General features: G+C 44.2%; 2 protein-coding genes across 2 annotated transcripts in view; both read right to left on the bottom strand.

Annotated features, from left to right (window-relative positions):
• FASN (fatty acid synthase) overlaps nt 1–11,062 on the bottom strand; it is a 45,452-nt gene extending 34,390 nt beyond the window's left edge. Inside the window, exons 1-7 of the mRNA XM_075111490.1 lie at nt 10,877–11,062; nt 4,810–4,950; nt 3,965–4,117; nt 2,500–2,673; nt 1,463–1,663; nt 889–1,011; nt 124–239 (exon numbers count right to left, since the gene is read on the bottom strand). Coding sequence (XP_074967591.1) covers nt 124–239; nt 889–1,011; nt 1,463–1,663; nt 2,500–2,673; nt 3,965–4,117; nt 4,810–4,936 — 894 coding nt within the window. The 5' untranslated portion in view covers nt 4,937–4,950; nt 10,877–11,062. The remainder of the gene's footprint in view (nt 1–123; nt 240–888; nt 1,012–1,462; nt 1,664–2,499; nt 2,674–3,964; nt 4,118–4,809; nt 4,951–10,876) is intronic.
• A 1,407-nt stretch (nt 11,063–12,469) lies between these two features.
• CCDC57 (coiled-coil domain containing 57) overlaps nt 12,470–21,450 on the bottom strand; it is a 57,211-nt gene continuing 48,230 nt past the window's right edge. The window contains exon 14 of the mRNA XM_075111679.1: nt 12,470–14,747. Coding sequence (XP_074967780.1) covers nt 14,524–14,747 — 224 coding nt within the window. The 3' untranslated portion in view covers nt 12,470–14,523. The remainder of the gene's footprint in view (nt 14,748–21,450) is intronic.

Below are 21,450 nucleotides of genomic sequence, written 5' to 3'. Positions count from 1 at the left end.
GGGAGAAATATAATTCATTTGGAAAAACAAAGAATAATTTGATAGAGAAGTGTGGCAAGTGATGCAATGGAAGAAAACAAGGAACAAAAAAACCCACTCCAAATCCAAAGGAGCCATGCTGACCTTGGTGCCTGTCCCATGAGCTTCAAGGAACTCTGCTTCTGCAGGTTTGATTCCGCTTTCTCTGTACAAAGACTTGACCAACTGATGCTGCATCTCTCCAGATGGGAATGTCACACCTAGGACCAAAATTGCCATCAATTCATCTCTCCTATCAGATGCTTCCTGTTGTGATTTTAGCACCCTTTCAACTGCTTGGGGTTACCAGGTCCAAAAAAAATAAGGAGATACTTTCATGATTTACACCAATGTTATCAGCACCAAACACAATAAGCCTCTCACGCTCTTCGGAAGAAGCGCAGAAGAACCAGAAATGGACCTAAAGCAGTAAGTTAGACTAGCGTGGGAAGATACTGGTTAACAGAATACTAGGTGTCTAGATCAAGCAGAATGTGTGAAACTTGGTGGCTCCACAACTGGAGAGGGGGTGAAGTGGGACAGCAGCAGGCAAAGAGCCTTATAGTTGTAACACCACCTACATTTCTACCATCAGTGCAGAAGTTACTGTAGTGATGTCCTGAGGAAGGCTAAGCTAGCAACAGGACATTCCTGTTACTTTGTACATCACCTGTCTCCTTCAACTTCTTTACCAAATAGGGTCTTGAAATTTGCATTACCAAAGCAGAAAAAGAAAAAAACCCAAACAATAAAAAAAAAAAAAACTTCACACATTGAAAGAAGAATCCCACAACAGCCTATTTTTGATGACAAAGACTCTAGACTGAACAGTTCTGAAGGTATCTCACTCTTCAGAGGCTCCAGGCCTACCTTGCTCCTTAAAGCCATCACTGTTAGTTCCAGCATTGACTATTGTGGCATAGATCCGCTTAGCCAGAGATCTCTTGGTCAAAAGAAGGACAACAATAGCTTCAGAGCGACAATATCCATCTCCTTAAATCAGAGAGAGAGAGGAACAAGTCATTAATTCTGTTCTGCTTTGAATAAAATTGCAGAACACTATACAGTAAGGTCACCTCATTCCTGAGCTACCACTTAACAACAGACCACTTAGAGTATGATGTATCTGTTTCTTTAAAAAATATATGAATGTCCTAGAAAGGCTCATTGCTCATTACAAATGATGATAGAAAGTTTCCATCAAGAAACAGCTATTTCTTCTCCCCAGTGACTGAGGAATGAGCCATACAGTTTCTCCCCCACAGTTAGTTTTCCAGAGTCAACAGAGCATGCAGCACAGATTAGGTCCAGGGTACGTCCCAAACAGCACGCCTAGGAACAACTACAAGGCCAGCTCTTTGCTATATTACAAGAGTATCTCGTCACAGGCTCCACAGTAAGTTCCTCTCATACAAAATGACAGGTTTTTGTACTAATGCCTTACCTGAAGCATCAAAAGCCTTGCAGGCACCGCTAGGGCTAAGCATACCCAGTTTCATGAACTGCACAGAAGTGTTGGGTCTCAGCAAAATGTTGGCCCCTCCTACTAGGGCTGTATTGCACACTCCATTACGAACTGCCTTATAAGCACCTTCCAGAGCAACAAGACTAGAGGAGCAGGCTGTGTCAATAGTTAAGCTTGGTCCTTAGGGAACAGAAAGGGAGCACAAAAAAAGCTGTTTTTTACTGTTTATTTCCTAGTGTTGTTTTCCAAAGACTACAGGATGGGATCACAAGACAAATATATTAAAAAAAATGTTAAATAAGAGTTGATTCATAACATAACAAGTAATCTTGATACAATGGGAGACAAGAATCACCATCTCTGCCTGTTTACCAGGTAACAAGGGATAAGAAAGGTGGAAGAAAGCTGCAAACAGTTTGGATTGAAGGGTATTTTTAAAAATTCCATCTCTGTCTCTATCAAACAAATACTGTAGCTTCACATGCAGGTCTCATCTACTTCCCCATTCTAACCAGTAGAAATCCCTCCCGCTTCCTTGTGCTACGCTCACCATTATCTTTGTTGCTCTTCCCTCCACTCTCACCTTCAATGCCACTTACAGTTCAAGTTATGTCTATGCCTTCAATTACATCATTCTGGTAGCTATCCCACTTCTTCCACTTTACTCAAAGAAGAGCTAACTGTTCCAGTGAGTTTGTCTCTGGGCTAGCTTGATACCAAATAGCAGTCTAAAGCCAGGAAAGGACCTAAGCCTTTTTATGAAGGTCAGCATTTCAGATGAATGCCAGCTAAGCCCAGCAGCAGCAACTGAGTTACAAAGCCTTACGACGAGTCTTATCACACTGTTAGAGTACATTTTCTGCTTCTCACATGCCTCCTTACAATAGCTGCGTGCTACTTTCTCATCCCAAAAGGGGGTCTACATCATCATGTCCATCCCACTCCTCTACAGTAACTGTGGTACAGCCATGCTCAAACAGCAATTGCTCATCAGCATCAGTTCTGGGGGCACGTACCTTTGAAGTCATAGAAGTAGGAAAGCCTGTTGGCAAGCATACCACGCTGGCAGCCAGTCATGCTGTATCCCAAAAGTGTTTCTGGATCTTGGCTATAGACTTCACCAGCTTCTCCCCCAGCGGTACCAATCCACACACCTGTGTTTGTGCCTTGGAGGGTGACTGGATTAATACCTATGAGGATATTGGAAGGTAGATTTCAGCAAACAAACTCATAATGAGGGGCAAACTGGGGAGATATCAGGTACACTGGCAGCAGTTCATGAAATCCTACATACTGTCCCTTTCCAGCAGGCCTGCAGCATTGTTCCCCTTACCTATAGTTACCTTTTATCTGTTTTGGTTGCAGACCTTACAAGTCTTACTGCAGACTCCACAAGAACTTTTGTATTGGCTTTTGGCCAGAGCATGCTGTGCCGAGACAGCTTTTCAGCTTAGCTGGGCATCGCTAGAGTCTTGTGTGAAAGAGTGTATGGACAATGAGAGACAAATGCTGATCAGATAAGCTAACAGCTGACTTCCAGAGCAAAGAAAAGGAACAGACCAAAGGGGAGAAAAATTACAGCACTTGGAACATCATATGAGCACATGAATATCTATCTCTAGCCACATACAAAGCCCAGATGTGGAGCAGAAGTCAGAAAGGAAAAGTCTTAAAGCCAAGAAATGGAAAAAGAAACAACTCTGCTCTTCAAAAAAAAAAAAAAAAAAGAGGCATAGCAAGCTCAACTTGCAGCAATCTCTGCTGTTTCTTCTCTGTGCTTCAGGAGTCCTGGAGACAGGCAGAATATTCAAGCCTTCCAGCTGAGGCTCAGCAGAGGAGCAAGTTCAATAAGTCAGTACTAGTGAGGTGGTTACAACTTTTTCACATGTGCTTAAGTTCAGACATGAAACTGATTAACATGAAGAATAAACTTTTTGGCTCTGTGGGTAACTCAAAAGCTCAAGACACTGGCAGTGATGGAGGAAAGAGGCTCCTGTTTCTGAAATCTGAGCAAACCTTCTATAGAAGCATATCAAATGCCATAAATTTTCCATGAGCCTGGCCAATAGACAGGAATATATCAGGCCATAGGCCATTTTTTTAGACCACGGATGAGAATTCCAATCAAATCATTTTCCTTTTGCACTACAAATATGCCTTTTGTTAACAAAAGGATCTATTATGGAATATTACGGTAGAGCAGAACACACAAAAGCTCTAGAACTGTCGACTGTTTAAGTGTTTCTGTTGTACTTGTTGCACCGTATAAGGCAGGCAGAGATTTCCTGGAAGTCAGTGTAGATTTCTTAGTTTGAGTTCCAGAGAAAATAGCTTTGTTCTAATGCTCATACCAGTTCTTTATTGTCCTCTACTATGATGGCTTTCTCTTGTTAGAGATCTCATCATACTGGTACATGTCTGCACCTGCTGCTCAGAGACAATACAGCACAATTATCCCTCTTCAGTCATTCAGATGCTTACCTCCATCCAAAATAGCTTCATAAGACACTTCCAATATCATGCGAAGTTGAGGATCCATTGTATGAGCTTGTTTGGCATGAACCCCAAAGAAGGATGCATCGAATTTGCTTAAGTCCTTGAGCTTTCCATTTCTCTTGGGCAGTCCATAAATTCCTGAGAAGAAAAATTCAACACTGAGTCACAGAACACGTCAGTTTTAAAGCGGCTACCAGCTGAGATGGTACAGAATGACCACAGCCAGTTCTCGATTACATGTGAAACCTCACTTCCCTGTTGCAGTACCCAGAGTGCTGCATTAGTATCTACCCTACCCATCTCTCTAAATCTCACTTAGAAATAAGAACACTGCATTAATAAAAAAAATTGTCATTTTTAAGACTCTCCCAGATATGGCAGCAAAAGACATCTACCTAAAGATTTTTGCTTTGGCAAGTTCTACCAAGCACATAACGAGCGTCCAAATCTGAGTAATCAGAGTCCAAAAGCCATGAATTACAGGACTGGACATCCTGTGCTACTTCTGAACCCAGAAGCGTGACAGAACCGTCTTACTGCTACAGCTATCACCAGCAGGTACAGGATTCATGTTGCCTAACTGCTCTGTCAAAGTGTTCTTTTATTTGGAAGTAAGCTATGTATGTATAAGCTACCACTGCATGGGACGTGACATTATAAAATAGATAGCATGAGACCTTCCTAAGTGTTCTGCTGCTGAATTTCTTTATGACATATCAGAAGTGAATTCAGAAGCTCTGGCAGGGTTTTGCATCTGATATATCCCTTCCTTTCATAGGATAATTTCTCTAGAACTCAGGGCGCCAAAAGGAGAGACAATAAGCACTCACCGGGTTTCCATCTCCGATCATCCTCTGTGACCATATCAACTCCATTTATCAGGTTCTCCCAAAACTCTTGCAAATTCTCCGATTCTGGCAGCCTTCCTGATATGCCTGCAATCACCACGTCCTCCATATCTTAACTTCTCCCTGTTGCCAAGATCCAGAAAGCAGTAAGACTAGTAAGATTTCACTTAAGTAAGAGAAGGAGAGTATATATGTACCTCGTCTTCCTGACATGTTGTGGCAAACAAGCATATTTGCAGGAGAAACACCCACACAGGAACAGCCCATGGAGTCTCTACTTGGGATGTATTTTTGTAGTAATCAAATGGATCATAAGATCCAGGGGGACAATGAGGATGAAAAAACCGTTCCTGAAGGAGTGTCAGGCTCTGAGAACCACCAGTTTCTACATGGCAACTAGAAAATGAATAGGTCTAGCTCTACCAAATGCAGAGCCTCTGTTAAGTCAGCAGAGAAGAAGAATTAACATGCTGGAGCAGAGGTGGGTGGAGTAATTATGAAATACATATAGTAAAATACATAATTACAGGGCAAACCTAACAGGTAGCAAAACAAGTTCTACAATCATTACAAAGTTAAATGCTAACTTAAGAATCAATAATCAGAAAGTTTGTTGGAGGGGAGAAAGCAAAAAAAACACAAAACTACAAAACCAAACACCCCCCCCCCAAAACAAAAAACCCAAACCACAAAATACACACGCAGAAAAAAAAAAAAAGACCTACACAAAAGCAAAGATCACATTACAACTCAGCACCATCTTAAATACTCAAAACAAGAATGGAGTTTTACATACAAAGTGTTTCCCAGCTGGACCCTGCATGGCCACATGTTTAGAGGACTGGGAATGGGGAACTAAGTACATGTGATAGAGAGTAGGTTGGCAGAACAAATCTGGATTCCAGATGGGATGAAAAACCCTAGCTGTTGTCCCAAGGAATTTGCATTCTAAGACCCCAACCTCATACAACACAAGAGAGCATCATGGTGTATGACACAGCGTGGCAGGCCATCTATACAGATCACGACACCAAATGATAGCTCATAGATTGCAGTCAGCACACAATTTATTTTCTATTGCACTAAAAATACATTAACAACAAAGCAGAAAGGTGGCAAGTTAACCCGATGTTTCAATAAAGTTCAAATTATAGTTTGCAGCGCCTAAGTAGGCAAGTTAGAGGAGGGGGGAACCCCCATATATATATGGTTTATTTATATATATATATAAAAATATATAAATGAAAGTACGGTTGCATAAAGAAAAGAGGTAGTAAGTGTTCATAGTACTTCCTTAAATAATCCTTCTGGTAAGTAAGGGCAAAATATTCCTTAGTGTTAACATTGTGAATTTTAAAAAGTAAGAGCCACAAAGAAAACTGGGCACTCAAATAGCTAAGTTTGCCTTAATAACTTTGAAGATAAGACTTTGCTATGGAAGACCTGAAGCCTCACTTCCATCACAGATTATGCTCCATAGTGTCATGCAGGCACTTTTCTTAAGCACTGCTGGTGCGAGATCATCTCCTCCATGAAACAGCACTAACGGGTACTCTTAGATGAGCACTTCACAGCAGTTTTTCCAACCCGAGACATTTCATTTAGCCATGGCTTTGCAGCCTCTTTCAGGCGTTCCTGATGCTTTGGAGCAAGAAGTAGGCCTCTCTTCCATCCACACACTGCTCAGGTGTAACACAGTCCTGTAGCTGGAAGACATCGGGGCATGTGGAGGGAAAGCAAAGCTGAGGTGTAGCCCAGCCAGCACATACCACCAGAGGTTGCTTGATTTCTTTTACCCTTCTTTTTTCCTTCAGCAGTTATCTTGATTCAGACCTGTGGAGTAACTGCGGAATTATGCAACACTGAAGTAGAAGAGATGATTACCTCATCTAGTCTATCCCTTCTGGGAGCAGAAACAGAAGTGCTCCCAAAGGGACATCTTGGATTTCTCAGTCTTATGCTAAACACCCAGACAACAGAAGTTCCATTCCACTCCAGTTGTTCATATAAAAAGGGAAACACCAAGGGCCAAATGCACCAGGCCCTTACTGAGAAATTGTTCTCTGTTAGGCCCAGCCCACCCTCTCCGAAGAGAAGCCTCTCCATTTTTCTGCTGGCATAAATCTATCAAGTTGGTTTTATTATTGGCGCCACCACTGTAGCTGGAAAACCCGATCAAGGGCCACAACTCCACTACACCTGGGCCAGCTCTGTGCTAGCGGCAGAGCAAGAATGTATCTCGGGCACAAAGCTTACAATCTAAGCATAAGACAAGAGACGCACAAGATGATAATGTGATTACAATTTGATTTTATGCCTCGGCTCTTTGTATTTCAGGGGACTGAAACCTCACTTGTGGGACTGTTCCTTCCCACCTCACACCTCTGTGGAGTACCAGAAAAGCTCCATCCAAGTATAACCAATCCTGACAAGAACATTACTCCGAGACAGTGAAGTCATGGAATTTATCAGCAAAGTAATTTTTGCCAACATGTTATGAATGTAGTTGAGCAAGACTGTGTCAAAGGCAGAGAAAAAGATGCTGCAGTAATCAAAATGTAGAAGAACAAGAGCCAAAAAGTTAATTTTAGCTGGGTGAATGGGTATAAGGAGCCACAACCTAAGGATTTTCATACACAAAGACCTGGAAAGATTTAGACTTGACACAGAGAGCTCCAAATGCCTACATCTAAGGTAATATACAAATTACAGATTTAGGAGCAGACAGTAGAGATGACTTGCTGTGGAAAACAGGAGTTAGAAGAGGAAAAATCATGAATGTTAAATCATCCCTGATTAAACAGTGATTAAAGTAGATATTATGGGTACCAATGCCATCTTTGGTCTTCCTTGACAGATAATAAACAGGTAGACCATTTTAAAGTTTGACTTTACCCCCCAGTGGTGTATTTTACTATTTTTACTATATTAGAGACTAATTTTTTTTTCTGTAGAGCACTTCTATACTTCAAGAACTTTCAACATGCTGTGTATAGTCTAGGATGTAGCACAGATCAAGAAAGAATTATTTCTACAGCAGTTTTAGAGGAGACTGGACTACTGCAAATACACAGAGACTGCTCCTACCACATTTGATGAGCAAGGTGAACAAAAGCAACAAGTCAACAAAGGAGACAAAAAAGATAAAGAGGGATAAAGAGGATTCTCTGATTTCTTAAGGCTGTATTTTGTTGGATCCAACCAGACATCTAACATCTTTTTCCCTCTGTTTATCCCACGGTTTTGCTTGAATTGAATTCTGCAAATTATTCCTACACAGCCTGCATTTTTAATAGAGGGGGGGAGAAGCAAACACCACCCTCCCCGGTGTATCACTCCAACGGACATCTCAGTTAAGCATGAACTACCACCTCACTAGATTTACACAATATTTTCTGGCAATGATACTGCATTGCTGACTCATTCCATTTGCAGCTGGTAATAGCTAACAATCCCTTCTGGTATGATTGACTAGTAACAACTTTCATCACTTTATACCTGTGCTCTGGTTATCTACCTCCCACATTAGGCACTTGACAAGGCTGGTTTGTTTATTGATGCCAGTTCCTTTCTCCAAGCATGTTATACCTTTTTAACCTTGTTCTCTATGTACTGGATACCTCTTTGTATCATGTCAGCTTAACGCTATTATCAAACTTACTCTTAAGTTGAAATACTGTTCTTCATTGTATTTAAAACAGTTGTTTTTCAGTACCTCATTAATCCAGCACCAATAATGAATCAAGAAAAGTATTAATCATCATTTTTCGACATCCCTGGCAGCTCTACAACCTTTAAAACAATAATTTTATCTACTGTTTCCCTAGAAAATTATTTCTGTGCCCATTAAGCTTGTAAGCCTTTAGAGAGGAAAAGACAAGAAAAAAGAAAAATTTAAAGGTGACAGCAAAATTTTATTTCTTCTCTCACTCATACCTGACTTGCCAACTGCCAAAGGGAATACTTTTCTTATTCTGCTGTACCTATGTCCACTTAAGGTTCAGTGAGGAAAGGAGGGGGAGAGGGAAGGAAGAAGAAACAACAAACAAACCCCAAATCTTTTTTTGCCTGATGCACAGTTCTCTTTCCTAGATGGGGGCACATTGCTTCTATTTATTTCACTGTCATTTTGATGGCCATCATCACGGTGGAACAGACTACTCAAAGCCAACTCTGCTACTGTTTCTAGACAGTCCAAATCTTGGTCTTTTTTGGAGATCCCATTATTGTACAATGAAACATCCACGACTCCTCCGTAGCTTCCTTCAGCACAGATATTGACAAAAGGATTGCTTTCTTAGCTTTTCAGTATGACTACATCATAATCCAGGTTTCCTAATCTCCGATTATAATTTCTAAAGTTTGTGGTGAAAACTATAATGCCTGCCTCCAAAAACCCTTTACAAAAATAGAGGCAAACATCGGCTGCTTTTCATTTCTTGAAAGCATTTGGCTACCATCAATCTGTGCGCTATAGCTTTGGTTTAACAAAGACCTTTTAACTGCCTCTTTCTGTTTCAATCCTGGATTTGTCCCACTGATCACAAGACAAATGAAAAATGGCAGTGCATTTTCATATTTAAAATGCACTGTGTAGCAGGAAATAAATCTGGTTCAGAGCTGTTGAGAAAAGTAGGTTAGAGTTTGCTCATGGAATCAGCACAGCTCTATCGACTCCCAAATGGTCAGAACTGATTTGTACCAGTGTCACTATATCATGTTTGTAAAATACCTGCTCATAACTGCCCTCCACGTAGGGGCCTCATCCTCTGAATTCATCTGCTAAATGCAGCCTTTCACAACGTACTATTATTCTCGGTTTGTTTCACGAAGCACAGAGGCTGCAGCAAAAGCTTAACCCTTTGCTCATGTGGCTTGAGGCTTTTCCTCCCTTTTGTTTTTGAAGGGCAAGACAGGCTCCAAAACCCCCAACGCCTCTCTCCGAAGGAACACGCACGCTAACGCGCACAGGTTTAGCGCCGCTCGTTTCAGTTTAAGCATCCGAGTACAGATTTTAGCTAGGAAAATACACATTCGGTATTTCAAAGGGCCCTATGCCCGGGAAGGAGTGTGGACTGAAAACCAAACAGGAGCAAAACCAGTACAGGAGAGATGATCATCACGTTCCTGAGCCACACCGGCAAATCCAGACTGGTGCACCGTCAAGGGGGTGTTTCTTGTGGGCAGTCGGTTTATATCGAAGCAGAAAAGGACAAGTTTGGCGGACCGTGCGGCACCTTGTCCGAGACGGTCTCCCAGCACCTACAGAGCTCACCCTTCCCCGCGGCGAACGCCGTCCCTCCTCCCTCGCAAGCTCCCCGAGCCTGCCCCGCCAGGGCTTTCACGCCAAGCCGTGCCACCGCAGCAAAGCGCGGCGCCGCGGCCCGTTCAGCGCCGGTGCCCGGCTGCGGGGAGCCGCCCAGCCCCGCGGCGGGCGCTGCGGGCTCCGCACCGGGCGCGGCCCCCAGCCTCCCGCCCAGCCGCGCCGCCGCCGCCGGGGAACGGCGCCGCAGGAGCTCGGGGGAGCGGCGGGAAGGCTCCCGTCGCCGGGCGAGGGCTGCAGGCGGCGGTGCCCGGGCCGCATCCCTGCGCCCCCCCCGGCCCGGCGGCGGGGGGTCGCGGCGGCCGCAGGGTCCCCGCCCGCCGCCAAGATGGCCGAGCGCCGCCAGCACAATGCAGCCGTTCAGCGTCCCTCCGCGCCGCCTCGCCGGGCGGGCGGGGGGGAGCGGGGGGCTGCGGCTCGGTAACCAGCCGTCGAGCTGGCGGGGATTCTCCTCAGCACGACCGCGCTGCGCCTGGGGAGAGCGACCCCCGGCCACGGGGCGCGGCGACCACGCCGCCGCCGGGCGCGGAACCTTCTGGTCGCGGGGGCCGGGCCCGCGAACCCCGGCCGAGCCCGCGGCACCCCTCGCCTCCCGCTGAGGCGAGCGCAGCCCTGCACGGCGGAGAGGACAAGATGGAGCCTCCCCGGTGCGGCCGCCGTCCCGCAGAGGTAGGAGCGGAGGCCGCCACTCTCCTGGCAGCGCCGCATCCGTCGTCCCGCCGGTACCTGCACAGGGGCGGAAGGTTTCGTGCCGGGAAGACTCTGGCCGGACCGGGCTTTGCGCTGCAGCTGGGCTGGGGGCGGCGGCGGCGGCTGCTGCTACTGCTGCGGCGGCGGCGGCTGCTACTGCTGCTGCTGCTGCTGCTGCTGCTGCCTGGCTGCACACGGCCGATGCTCAGCGCTCCCCTCACTGTCTCCCTCTAGCTCCCACCGCTATTTAAGCAGCCGCCACCTCCGGCGGCCACGCCACATGGGCTGACAGTTTACTCCTCGCCGCAGTCCAATGAGAGCCGGGGCAGGGCCACCCGGAGCCGGCCCTGGGGTGATGCCACCCCTGCCCGCCGGAGCCGCTCCGCGGGAGGAGGGGAGGGGGGCCCTGGCCGGGGAGGGGCGGACCCAGACGGGCCCCCGCGGCACCGGGCCAAACTTTGCCGCCCCGCCCCGTGCTGGAGGCCGCGGAAGGCCGGGCGCTGCGAGGGGCGCTTGGCTTCGAGCCGGCTGGGGGCGAGGCAGCGCCGACCCACCGCGGCACCGGGGCGATTTGCGTCCTTCTCCCCGCGGGTGTGCGCGCACTTGGGGGCTACGGCCCCGCCGCGCCGGCACCGTGGCTCGGCGGGGGGGGGGGGGGGCTGGGGGAGGGGGCGGCGGGCCAGGCGAGGCCAGGCCGCGGAGCGCCCGCGGCGCACAAAGGGAAGGGCCCGGACGCGCAATCCCGGGCCGGCACCCAATCCGGAGGCGGGAGCGTGTGGGCGGGGGCGCGGCCCTGCCAATCGCGGGGCCGGTGGGGCGTTGCTAGGCGATGAGGCGATGTGGTGGCGGCGGGGGTTGGGGCTCCCGCCGCTCTTCGGCGGCGGCCGCGGTCGTTCACCCCGGCGGAGCGCGGTCCCGGGGTTACCACAGGGCAGCAGGCACGCCGGCCTGGGATGCGCCGCCCCGTGCCCGGGCCCGAAGCGGGTGGCGGCAGCGGAGCGGGTGCGGAGGCGCGGGGCGCGCCGCCGCAGGGGCGGGCCGCCGCGCCCCCCCTCCCGACCCACCTTCCCACAGGAGGGAGAGGGAGGGGGAGGCTCCGCGCGCGGGCACCATTCACCCACTCTCTCTGTAATTTACACTCCTTGAATTCAAGCGAAATAGTGCACGAATTTCGAATTTTGTTCCGTGTCCCCTACCACGGCTCCTGCAAGGCGGGCCCGCATGACGGCCGCGGAAAGCCCCCGCCTCAGCCGCCAGCACGCGCTCCGGGCAGCGCGCGCCGCTCCCACCGCCAGGCCACGCAGCTCCATTATGACCTTCTGTGTGCAGAACTGCTTCCTTTATCCACATATTCCTCAATACTGTGTGACCCTTTGATAACAACGACGAGCAATTTACTGCGTCACCTTTCGGGTGCTCTGCGGTCGGCAGGAACTCTCTCTCTCCCTTCGTACAATTCAATAGCGTCCACAGCGCTACCCTGTCACCGCTCTTTCTCATGTGGTTTTCAAGAATCAGTGCCCAGTTCGTGAAGTATTCTGGTCATAAACAAAATATATGAGAATTTCCCACCCTGTATTTGGTACACCCTTAGCACAACCTCCCCACACAGGATCCAAGCAATTTGTTCATGTTATTTATTGTTGTTATGCATACTTTGTTAATTTTCAGCATACTTGCATGCTACGTTCTCATAGTTACTCTGAAACAAATGTACAATCGTTGAACTCCGTCTTTTCTATCACAAGTAAATCAAAACAATGAAGGGCTATCGTCTTCCCTTGCCTAGAGTTCCCTTAAGGAAACCTGTTTCTCAGGGAAACTGAATAAATTAAAGTTGCATTTCTGGCAAGAGGTCTGCATGACCAGGCATGCCGGGTGACATACCGGGAGCCGGGGGGAACCGAACCACAAAAAAAACTCCAACCCCCTCACACAAGAAAAAAAAAAACCCTAAAAACCTGCAAAGAAACCTACACAAAGGCACTTCTGAAGTCTGCAGCCCACGAGCTTATATCCACGATGTAAGGAATAAAGAGTTAGGTTTTCCAGGCTCGGACGCAGTGTTACAGAGATTATGGGACAAACTGCTCTTTTTCTTAGGGCATGCTGCTTTTAACACCTGTAAATGCACTGAAATGCCGTGCATCTCCACAGTTCAGAATTAAACATGCAATTGGAAATTAAAAAAAAATATTTTTGAGGGTCATCTACAGCTATTACAAACTCTGGAATTTACACATGGTGTTCTAGAAATAACCAGTGAGAGCTGTAACTGGTGTGATCTGGGCCAAAATTCCTGCACTTGTTAGAAACCACTATCCTTTGAGCTACAGAAAGAGCTCATTCAGGGCCTGGTTCAAGGGAATGCATCATGTTGTTCCGGCTCATGAACAATGTTAAATGTTGAATCCAATGGCAGGATTTTCAAGTAATTAAATGATTTAGAAAGAAACTCCCAAGGTCTCCCAGGCCTCATATTGGCTTGGTAACATCTCGATGAAATTTATTGCAGACTCAGCATCTGATTATTGTAGCAGTTTTGCACTAAAGCAAAACATTTTCAGCAGGGAGTAGAAAAAAAAATATTCAGATTCTCAAAATGACCGCTACCGCATTGTCAGACGCCAAAGAGAGCAGCTGTTTGCAAAGAGTACCAGGGAAGCATTTCTGAAAAGAAAAGTGCAGCAGAAGAAAAGTGCTCATGGGTAAGTAGCTCTCTTCCTTCATTAATCCTGTTTGGATTTTATATGTTTTTAGCAGCAACTGAGAAGCATTCTGTTCCAGTGCTTGACCATCCTCACAGTAAAAAAGTTTTTATTGCGTCTTTCATGTGTATTTCCTTTACTACAGTAAAGGTCATCGCTGTAATATCCCAAGACAGCTCAGCATTACTGGAAATGTTACAAAAATACACTGATTACTTGTTTCAATGTCCTGGTGTGTTCGTAACTACACAGATATCCCTCGCCACATCGCAACTCGGTTATGTTTTATTCTGGTTTCATCTGCTGTAAGACTGATTTCTCACAATGCTTCTGTACGATTCTAAGTGTTGCTACTGAACATGTTTTTCACCACTTTAAAGTCTATGCAATCTGTGTTAAAGAAAAATATAATTACCCCTGTGACAACAGAAGTTTAATTTCATACTCTTTCATGCTGCCTAAACAAGTGGAAAGAGCTACAGAAGATGAGAAACAACACAGATTCAGGTGTAATCTTCTCAAACCCCTTTCAAGTAGAAAGATAGCTGCACAGGATTAACGGTTGCATTGTTAATTATAAGAGAACAAGTATGTTGAGGCATCCCACTTCTGAACTTAAATCACATCTGCAGTTTCTCAACAAAATATTTGCTAAAGACCTGCAAGCCCTGCCTAAAGGCACAAGGCTTTACAGATGTATCAACCAGGCATTTCTAAATCCGTGATGCAAGCAATATTTAACATACATAATTAAAATAAATCAGTATTAACAGTGAAGACTGTAATCTCAAAATGTTCAGAGATTAACCCTTCATGTTAGGGTTCACAGTAGGAAGCAGGGCATTTGTTCTCTCTTCTGGCTGCAAACATCCCAACTCAACATACACAAATGAAGCCGGTATTTACATCTCACTTATAGATTTCAAAGTTAGTTAATAGCAAGTGTGGGCCTGGAACTTGCTGCCAACAAAGAAATCAGTCTTTGATATTATAGTTACGGATTTTTGCCACGTTAGAAGAGATTTTTAGTTTTATGGGATGAGTACAAGATAAATTCCTGGATTTTAACTTCTGCTGAACTTCCAGCCTCGTTCCTCTGACTCTCAAATCCACAGCTGGCATTTCAAGCTTGTCCTTGGCTTTGGTATTTTGCTGAGATTCTTCAGATTCCTCAGTTGAACGTATAACTTCAAACTCCACTGCTCGAAAAAAAAAAAGAAATAAAAGTACTTTGTAGTTATGTTAGTATTTAAGACTGGATAGTTGAAGAGAACTGGTTTATTCTTTTTCTCTAAATATATCGCTGCCACAGTGCCACATTGTCAAAGTCTTATATTGAGTGCGTAACAGAACCATTTCTGTACACAGGAGGCCAGAACTGTCCATTAAGGCTTGCTATGCTGATGGTATAACACATCAGCACCTCCTGCTCCATCCTCACTTCATCTGAGCCTGTTCATTCTCCATTAGCATCGGACTGCTTAAGAGAGGGGAAAGGAAGAGAGCTGGAAGGTCGGTGAGCACTACCTATCTGTTCAGCTGTTTTTAAACATCACATTTTACAGGTCTGCCCTTCACTGTGAGCAACGTGATCAACCAAGGCAATACCAACACACTGGACAACACGATACAAAGTTAAACCTACCTGTTCCCATATTGCGAAACAGTGATAAAGTAGTTGGCTGCAATAGTTCGATATGTTTCATGAAATCACCAGCAGCCTCAAAAGCTGCACTAAAACATGTTTGGATATGCATGATGCAAAAGGCTCAAAGGCAATTCTGTGTGCTTGACAACGCTGCGCTACTACCATTATCTGTGGGGGCTTTTTTTCATCTTCTCTCACAGAGGAAGGCATTTACTGTGGAAATCTTTGGTTTTCTTGTCTAAAGTATCTGTGTGTACTAGAGAGTCACTCAAAAAGTAACATCTTTTGTTGGGAAGCAGAAAGACTGGTCTTAATACCAATCGGAGTCCATTCTGCAGCCTCTCACATAATTCTCTGAAAATCACTATTTCCAACTAACTGAATTTTAGTCTTATCACAGGTTTCACTAGGTAAGATAAGTGGAATAGGTCAATCACATTATTCATTGTAAGCCATAGGTAATATTTACAGGTGCTTGGCTCCAGCCACTTAATCCTTGTTTTTCAAGGCACTGAGATTTTAACTTTAGATTTCCTATGGGGAGCCAAAGCAGACAGCAGAGGTAGTCATACTATACTTGCGATAACACACACTGTGGCATTCTGCGCTAGCTGAATTCTTTGAGCATGACAGGCTTCAGTCCCAGGTACTATTCACTCACAGAGCAAGAATAAGAGGTGCACAAATTGACAAAGATAAGTTATTAGCAGGCTGAGGTAAATTTTCATAGTCAACAGAACATGGTAGAAAGTCCAAACAAAATTCTACATGGAAGGAAATAAAAAATATTATTGAGCATGACACTTTTCAAAATAATTTTTATGTTCAGGCTTAGCTTGAACCAGCTGTTTGCTCATGTGTGTGCAATCTCTGCACTGCGTCGACTTAGTGGCATTTGTTATTACAGGTGGCAAAAGCTCAGTGGACTCTTGTGCTATTGATGCAAAACCCTGTTGTTCAGCTTGCCACCTAGTGGTTACCTAAAGATGTCGAAGGTATGAAAGAGGATGCTTGAGCCCATGGAAGACCTTTGGGTATATTTTCCTGCCTGGAAAAAGGACTTTAATCATGATAGTGCATTACCCTAGTCCTCTACCACGTCTGGCAGATGATACAGCACAATTTCACGACATCAAGAGTTTAGAACAGTGCAGGCAGCAGAGTCTGAAAGGTACTGGATACAGCTTCAAAAATTATTTTGCTTGAACAGGAGCTGCAGCAGAATGAGATTACCTTGTTTGCTGTCTAAATAACAGCAATGAGCAGATCCACAAATAGCACACAGCCAACACAGCTTACAGTCACTCTGTTCTTTTGAAATACCCCCTCAGTTTTGAAGGGTCTTTTGTATTCAACCAAGGGGAAGGCTTTCAGAAACAATGTGGGAGGCCCTAATCCTGTAGATCCAAAGGCAAAGTAACCAAGCACCAATGCATCACATGCATCCCTTCCTCTGAAGTCTTCTGTATGCTTGTCTGTTGACGTGAGTAGAGAGGCTACGGTTATAACTAGTAAAGGCTATTTAGTTAGGTGTTTGGAAGAACAACACAGAACACAAGCGTTCTATATGGCTATTGTAAAGTTTTGGACTGTCAAAAATTCCTGTTAACACAGAAATCTAAAACCATGAAATTGCAAACTTGAAAGTTTAGTTCCACAAGATAGAAAAAGACAAAGAACCAATACCCCAGAATTAGAAATGCTACTTGAAGTGAAATATCCTGAAAGAACACCGAGTAAGGACCTTCAGATGTTACTGGTTCTGCTTTGGACTGTTCACGTGTGAAGGACCTTGAATAAAATCAGCATGAATATGCACTGTGCAGTACAATTTAGATGCAGTAGTTTGGTTTTCACAAACAAACAATGAAAAAGCACATCTAATTTACAGGCCTGAAACTTACTTTCAGAAGTGACTTTGGCAACAAGAGCTAGTAAGATCATAGTTAAGAGCCTAAACTGCTTTTGAAAATGGATCTGCATGTTTAGTGTACTGAAATCCTTAACATATCTTCTGTTGGATGTGTGTTATCTACAGTCAGAAATTAATATTCACAAAGATTTTTTTCAGAACTAAAGACATACAGGTAGACACATATGTGCAGAGTGAAATTTCCCCAGATGGAAAATTTCATTTAAGAAGCTTGTCACTAGATATTTGCTTAAAGCTAACAGTGTTTCTGAAGAAACACCAACTCAAACAAGTTCCTATTCAGGAGAAGAACATTTAAGTGAAGAAAATGTAACTAGGGGATTAGTTAATATTTGTGAAACACTTCAAAGATGAAGTTTTATGTAACACAGAAAAGAAATCATGAGTCTTTCTCTGATTGGAGCTGGAATGAAGCTAGAGTGCTCTTTCTGTTTGTTAATATTTTACCAGATTCTTCCCTGGCCAGCTTTTTACCCACATGGATTGCTCTTAGAACTGTCAGTGATGTCAAAGCTGTTGAAATTCTGTCTAGTGTGGAAACACTTAAGATAACTTTTGATCCATAAAGTGTAAATTTTCAGTCATCAGAGCTCTTCAAGTAACACTGAGAATTATATTAAAAGGAACTCCCCAACCTACCTTACTTTACTTCAAAGCAGCTCAACCCCGTTCTTTGCTAGGCTACAATGTAAACTCAAATTAATACGCCCAGGACACAGTTCCGAGTATCTATGGAAGTGGGGTTTCTCAAAATGTGCAGTACACCCACCACAGCTAGAGCGCTCCTCTGGCATGGAAAATACAAAGTTTCATTTACCCTGAAAGTGTATAAAACAAGTGACTAGTGGGGACGTTCTAAGCGCAGATACAGCTTGCCTTATGCTCTTAGTCCCTCTGCACTGACGCCAGCCTGTTGACCCAAGGAGATACAGCTGATCAGGAGCTTTTCACATGGTACCACAAAGCTCCCTTCACAGTATTGGCTTCACTCTAAATGCAGTCATACAGTCGAACTTTAATAGGTGAGGTTTGCCTTTCTTTCCAGAAAAACGGTGTCTCCAATAGCAATTAAAAACTTTATTGAGCTAAATTACTTAAAGAAAATTAAACTCCAGTTTTCTAAATGTTTGACAAAGCTCCCCCTCCTCCTGCCTAACATTTGTTCTAAACTCAAAAAAGGCCCTGTAGCCCACAGGTGAATAGAGAAACCTTGCAGCATGTACAGAAACTAATCACATGGTTGTACATGTGTCGTGATTTTCAGAGGAAAGCATACAGCTCTTCTGAGAAGCAACTGTCCTTTGAGGATGGCCTGTCATCAGCCTTCAAGATGCATATGATATGGATCACCAACTGAAGTCTCCCACCTGCTCTCAACTTCTGGGATAGGGCATATTAAAAGGATAGAAATACAGAAGTGTGTTTCTTACTAGCACAGTCTATGTATGTAACACTGACGGTTGTAATATCATTGTGGCTTGCACCTGCCCACCTCTGTAACAGGATCTTTTTCTCTCAATAATACAGAACGATACAAATACCTGAACAAAGGAAAGGGTTTACCCTTTCTTTCTATTTATCTGCTGAATTAACATACAAATTACTAAATCCATCTCATTCCTACAGTACAAACTAAAAATCGGCAGGCAGAGCAAGGAGAGAGAAAATTAACATATCTCATAGCCTTCTGAATTTCTTGGAAGCTTCCACAAATTCTGAATTCGATGAAGTGAATAAAGTATGTAACAGTCTTCTTCAGTAATTCAGTGTTAACGCGTCGTCATGAACACCCCAGAACACACTGAATCATTAAATTGTGCCATATGCTGGAAATACAGCAAATCGCACAGCTTACTTGACATACCAACCGTTTTAAGTCCCAACAGGCTGTTTTGCACATGAAAAAAATGAATGAAGCTGCTTAATAGGTTCAGAAAATCATTGTCACACTACAATTGTTTGTGTTTCACCAGAAATGCCCATAAATCTCAGCTACTGGTCTGGCAGATTTGTACAGAGTTGAACTTGTAAAATAAATGTTTGAATAAGCAAACTAACTTGCTTGCTTTGTTGCAAATAATTTTGTGTTACTGAGCTTCCAAGCCTGTGTGTGCGTCACTTGTATCTGAAAGCCCAGGACCGAGTCACTCTGTCTTAATGACAGTTCTATTCACTGCAACCATGTGTTTGATGAATGTATTAAATTCAAGTGAGTGGTTTTAAACAGGAAAGATTCAATTAATTTTCCATAGCTCAGGCATGAAAAATAATGCAAGCCTCTGCTAAAAATCAGAAGCAGAACTCCTTGAAAACGTTGTATATTCTGCTCTGAGGTGACGTTGTTCAAAAAAAAAAAAGAAGAAAGATTTTGCTTTCACAATCTTGTTTTCGGAAATGCAGAATTCAGTCTAGTAGAATTAAGGATGCCATCTGGATGGTTTTCTGGAGGAGAAAGCTAAGCAACAGAAAAGAGTTTTTAAAAGTCCTATTCTTGCAGTGCAGTATTTCAGGGCCTGCATGTCTGAGTAGGAAGCTCCACTCAAGTCTTCTCTGGGTAAATCTGGATGCAGAGGTCATATTAAGGTTGTTCTCAAGAAAATATCACCCCTTATTGACGTTTCACTTGTTTCATGCTGGCAGTATCATCTTTCCCTTTTGCTATTCTCTAGATCCCCCAAAATCTGCAGGAGGTTTTGCAATGATGGCTGGAAATTGCCAGACATTAAGAAACTGATGTCCTTGTAAGGCTGCCAGTGGTGTTGCATCACACACGCAGCAGTATGAAACTGCATGGCACTATCAGTAATGTTTCAAAGACATCCTCTTGCTTATCCTGTCAATATAGGCCTGACCTGAAATACTCTTCTTATTTCAGTCTCAGCCCCACAAAAAAATTACATGAATCATGACTGTCAGCACCATGTCCATTCCAGTCCTACAGGTCTGTCAATGCCTATTACTCTGTCCCTGCAATGTGCTGCTGTTGTGAATAAATACCCTTATAATCCATTCTTAATTTTAAAAGCCCTTTAAAATATTTTTTTTTCTTGTGTGCTGCTGAAGATGATTCATTGCATCTATACACTGGTTTAAAAATAGATGTAATATAGGTTGGAAAGGACCTCTAGGTGAAATGTCACAGTGCTTATCGCTCCCTGCTCTGAATGTATCTTGACACAACTTGTGTCCATTGCCTCTTTTCTTTTCACTGTGCACCTCTAAGAGTCTGGTTCTGTCTTCTCCAAAATCCCTCAGTGGGTAGTTAAAAAGCAGCAATATGACCACCATTTGACTCTTTCTTTTCCACACTGAACAACCCAGCTCTCTAAACCTCATCTCATGTAACACGTGTTCTAGCACCTCAGCCATCTTAGCGGCTCTCCACTGGACTCCGGTTCGTCAATCCTTTGTACCAAGAGGGTCCAAAACTGGACACAGTACTGCAGATGTGGCCTCACAAGTACCAAAGAGAGGGGAACAAATCTCTTCCCTTAACCCGCTGGTTGCATTCTTGCTCCTGCGGTCTGGCATGTGGTTACCAGCATGTGAGTATCTATGTAATGGTAACAGGTCACTATTAATATAAAGCTCATTTGGAAAGGCTAAAAGGCTGCCATACTACTCCACAGCTGCCATCACATCTCTGGAATATTGAGGATGATAAAAATAATAATATTAAAACAAAAGTCCCCCAAACAACCCACACAAGTCCCACAGCATTGTGAGAAATAATTTATTGAATGCTACACCTCTTATTAAAAAATCAAAATCACCTTTACTTCGAAAATTCTGGAGAAATGTTTGTCTGTCCATTATTAAAGACCTTTAATAAAGAAGAGTCTACAACCCTTTTGGGGAACATACACCATTCTTAGCCTTCCTTAAAGACTTTCCAGTATTATAATTCAAGGCCAGTACTTTTTCTCCCATCCACAGCAGATGTTAGAACAGTTTTCCAAAGTTTTGCCGATGAAGGATTAAGTCATGAACAGGCTGACAGTTTGGGAGACATAGCATTCCTCTGCCATACACTGCTCCACGTAATGGCTGCCATTAAAAAGCTCCTTTACAATTTGCCTGTGAAGAGGCAACACTTTACTGCACATATCTTACAGATGGTGCTCCTGCTAAAATTCCAAGAATATGTGGTGCTTTTGTAGAAGTATAACATTGATTAATGTTCAGTCTATGACCTAGGTTTTGCCTTCTCTCATCCTAACCCTGCTACTGTCTGACATGTAAGGTCAGGATGCTGTCTCACATAGAGGAATTTGTCTCTGCTTTATTTTTTTATGTACCAACTTACTGCACTGGACTATAA

The sequence above is a fragment of the Phalacrocorax aristotelis genome, chromosome 16, assembly GCF_949628215.1.
Source record: "Phalacrocorax aristotelis chromosome 16, bGulAri2.1, whole genome shotgun sequence".
Lineage (NCBI taxonomy): Eukaryota > Metazoa > Chordata > Aves > Suliformes > Phalacrocoracidae > Phalacrocorax > Phalacrocorax aristotelis.
Note: the sequence above shows the minus strand (reverse complement) of the source record. Positions and strands in the feature narration are given on the sequence as shown.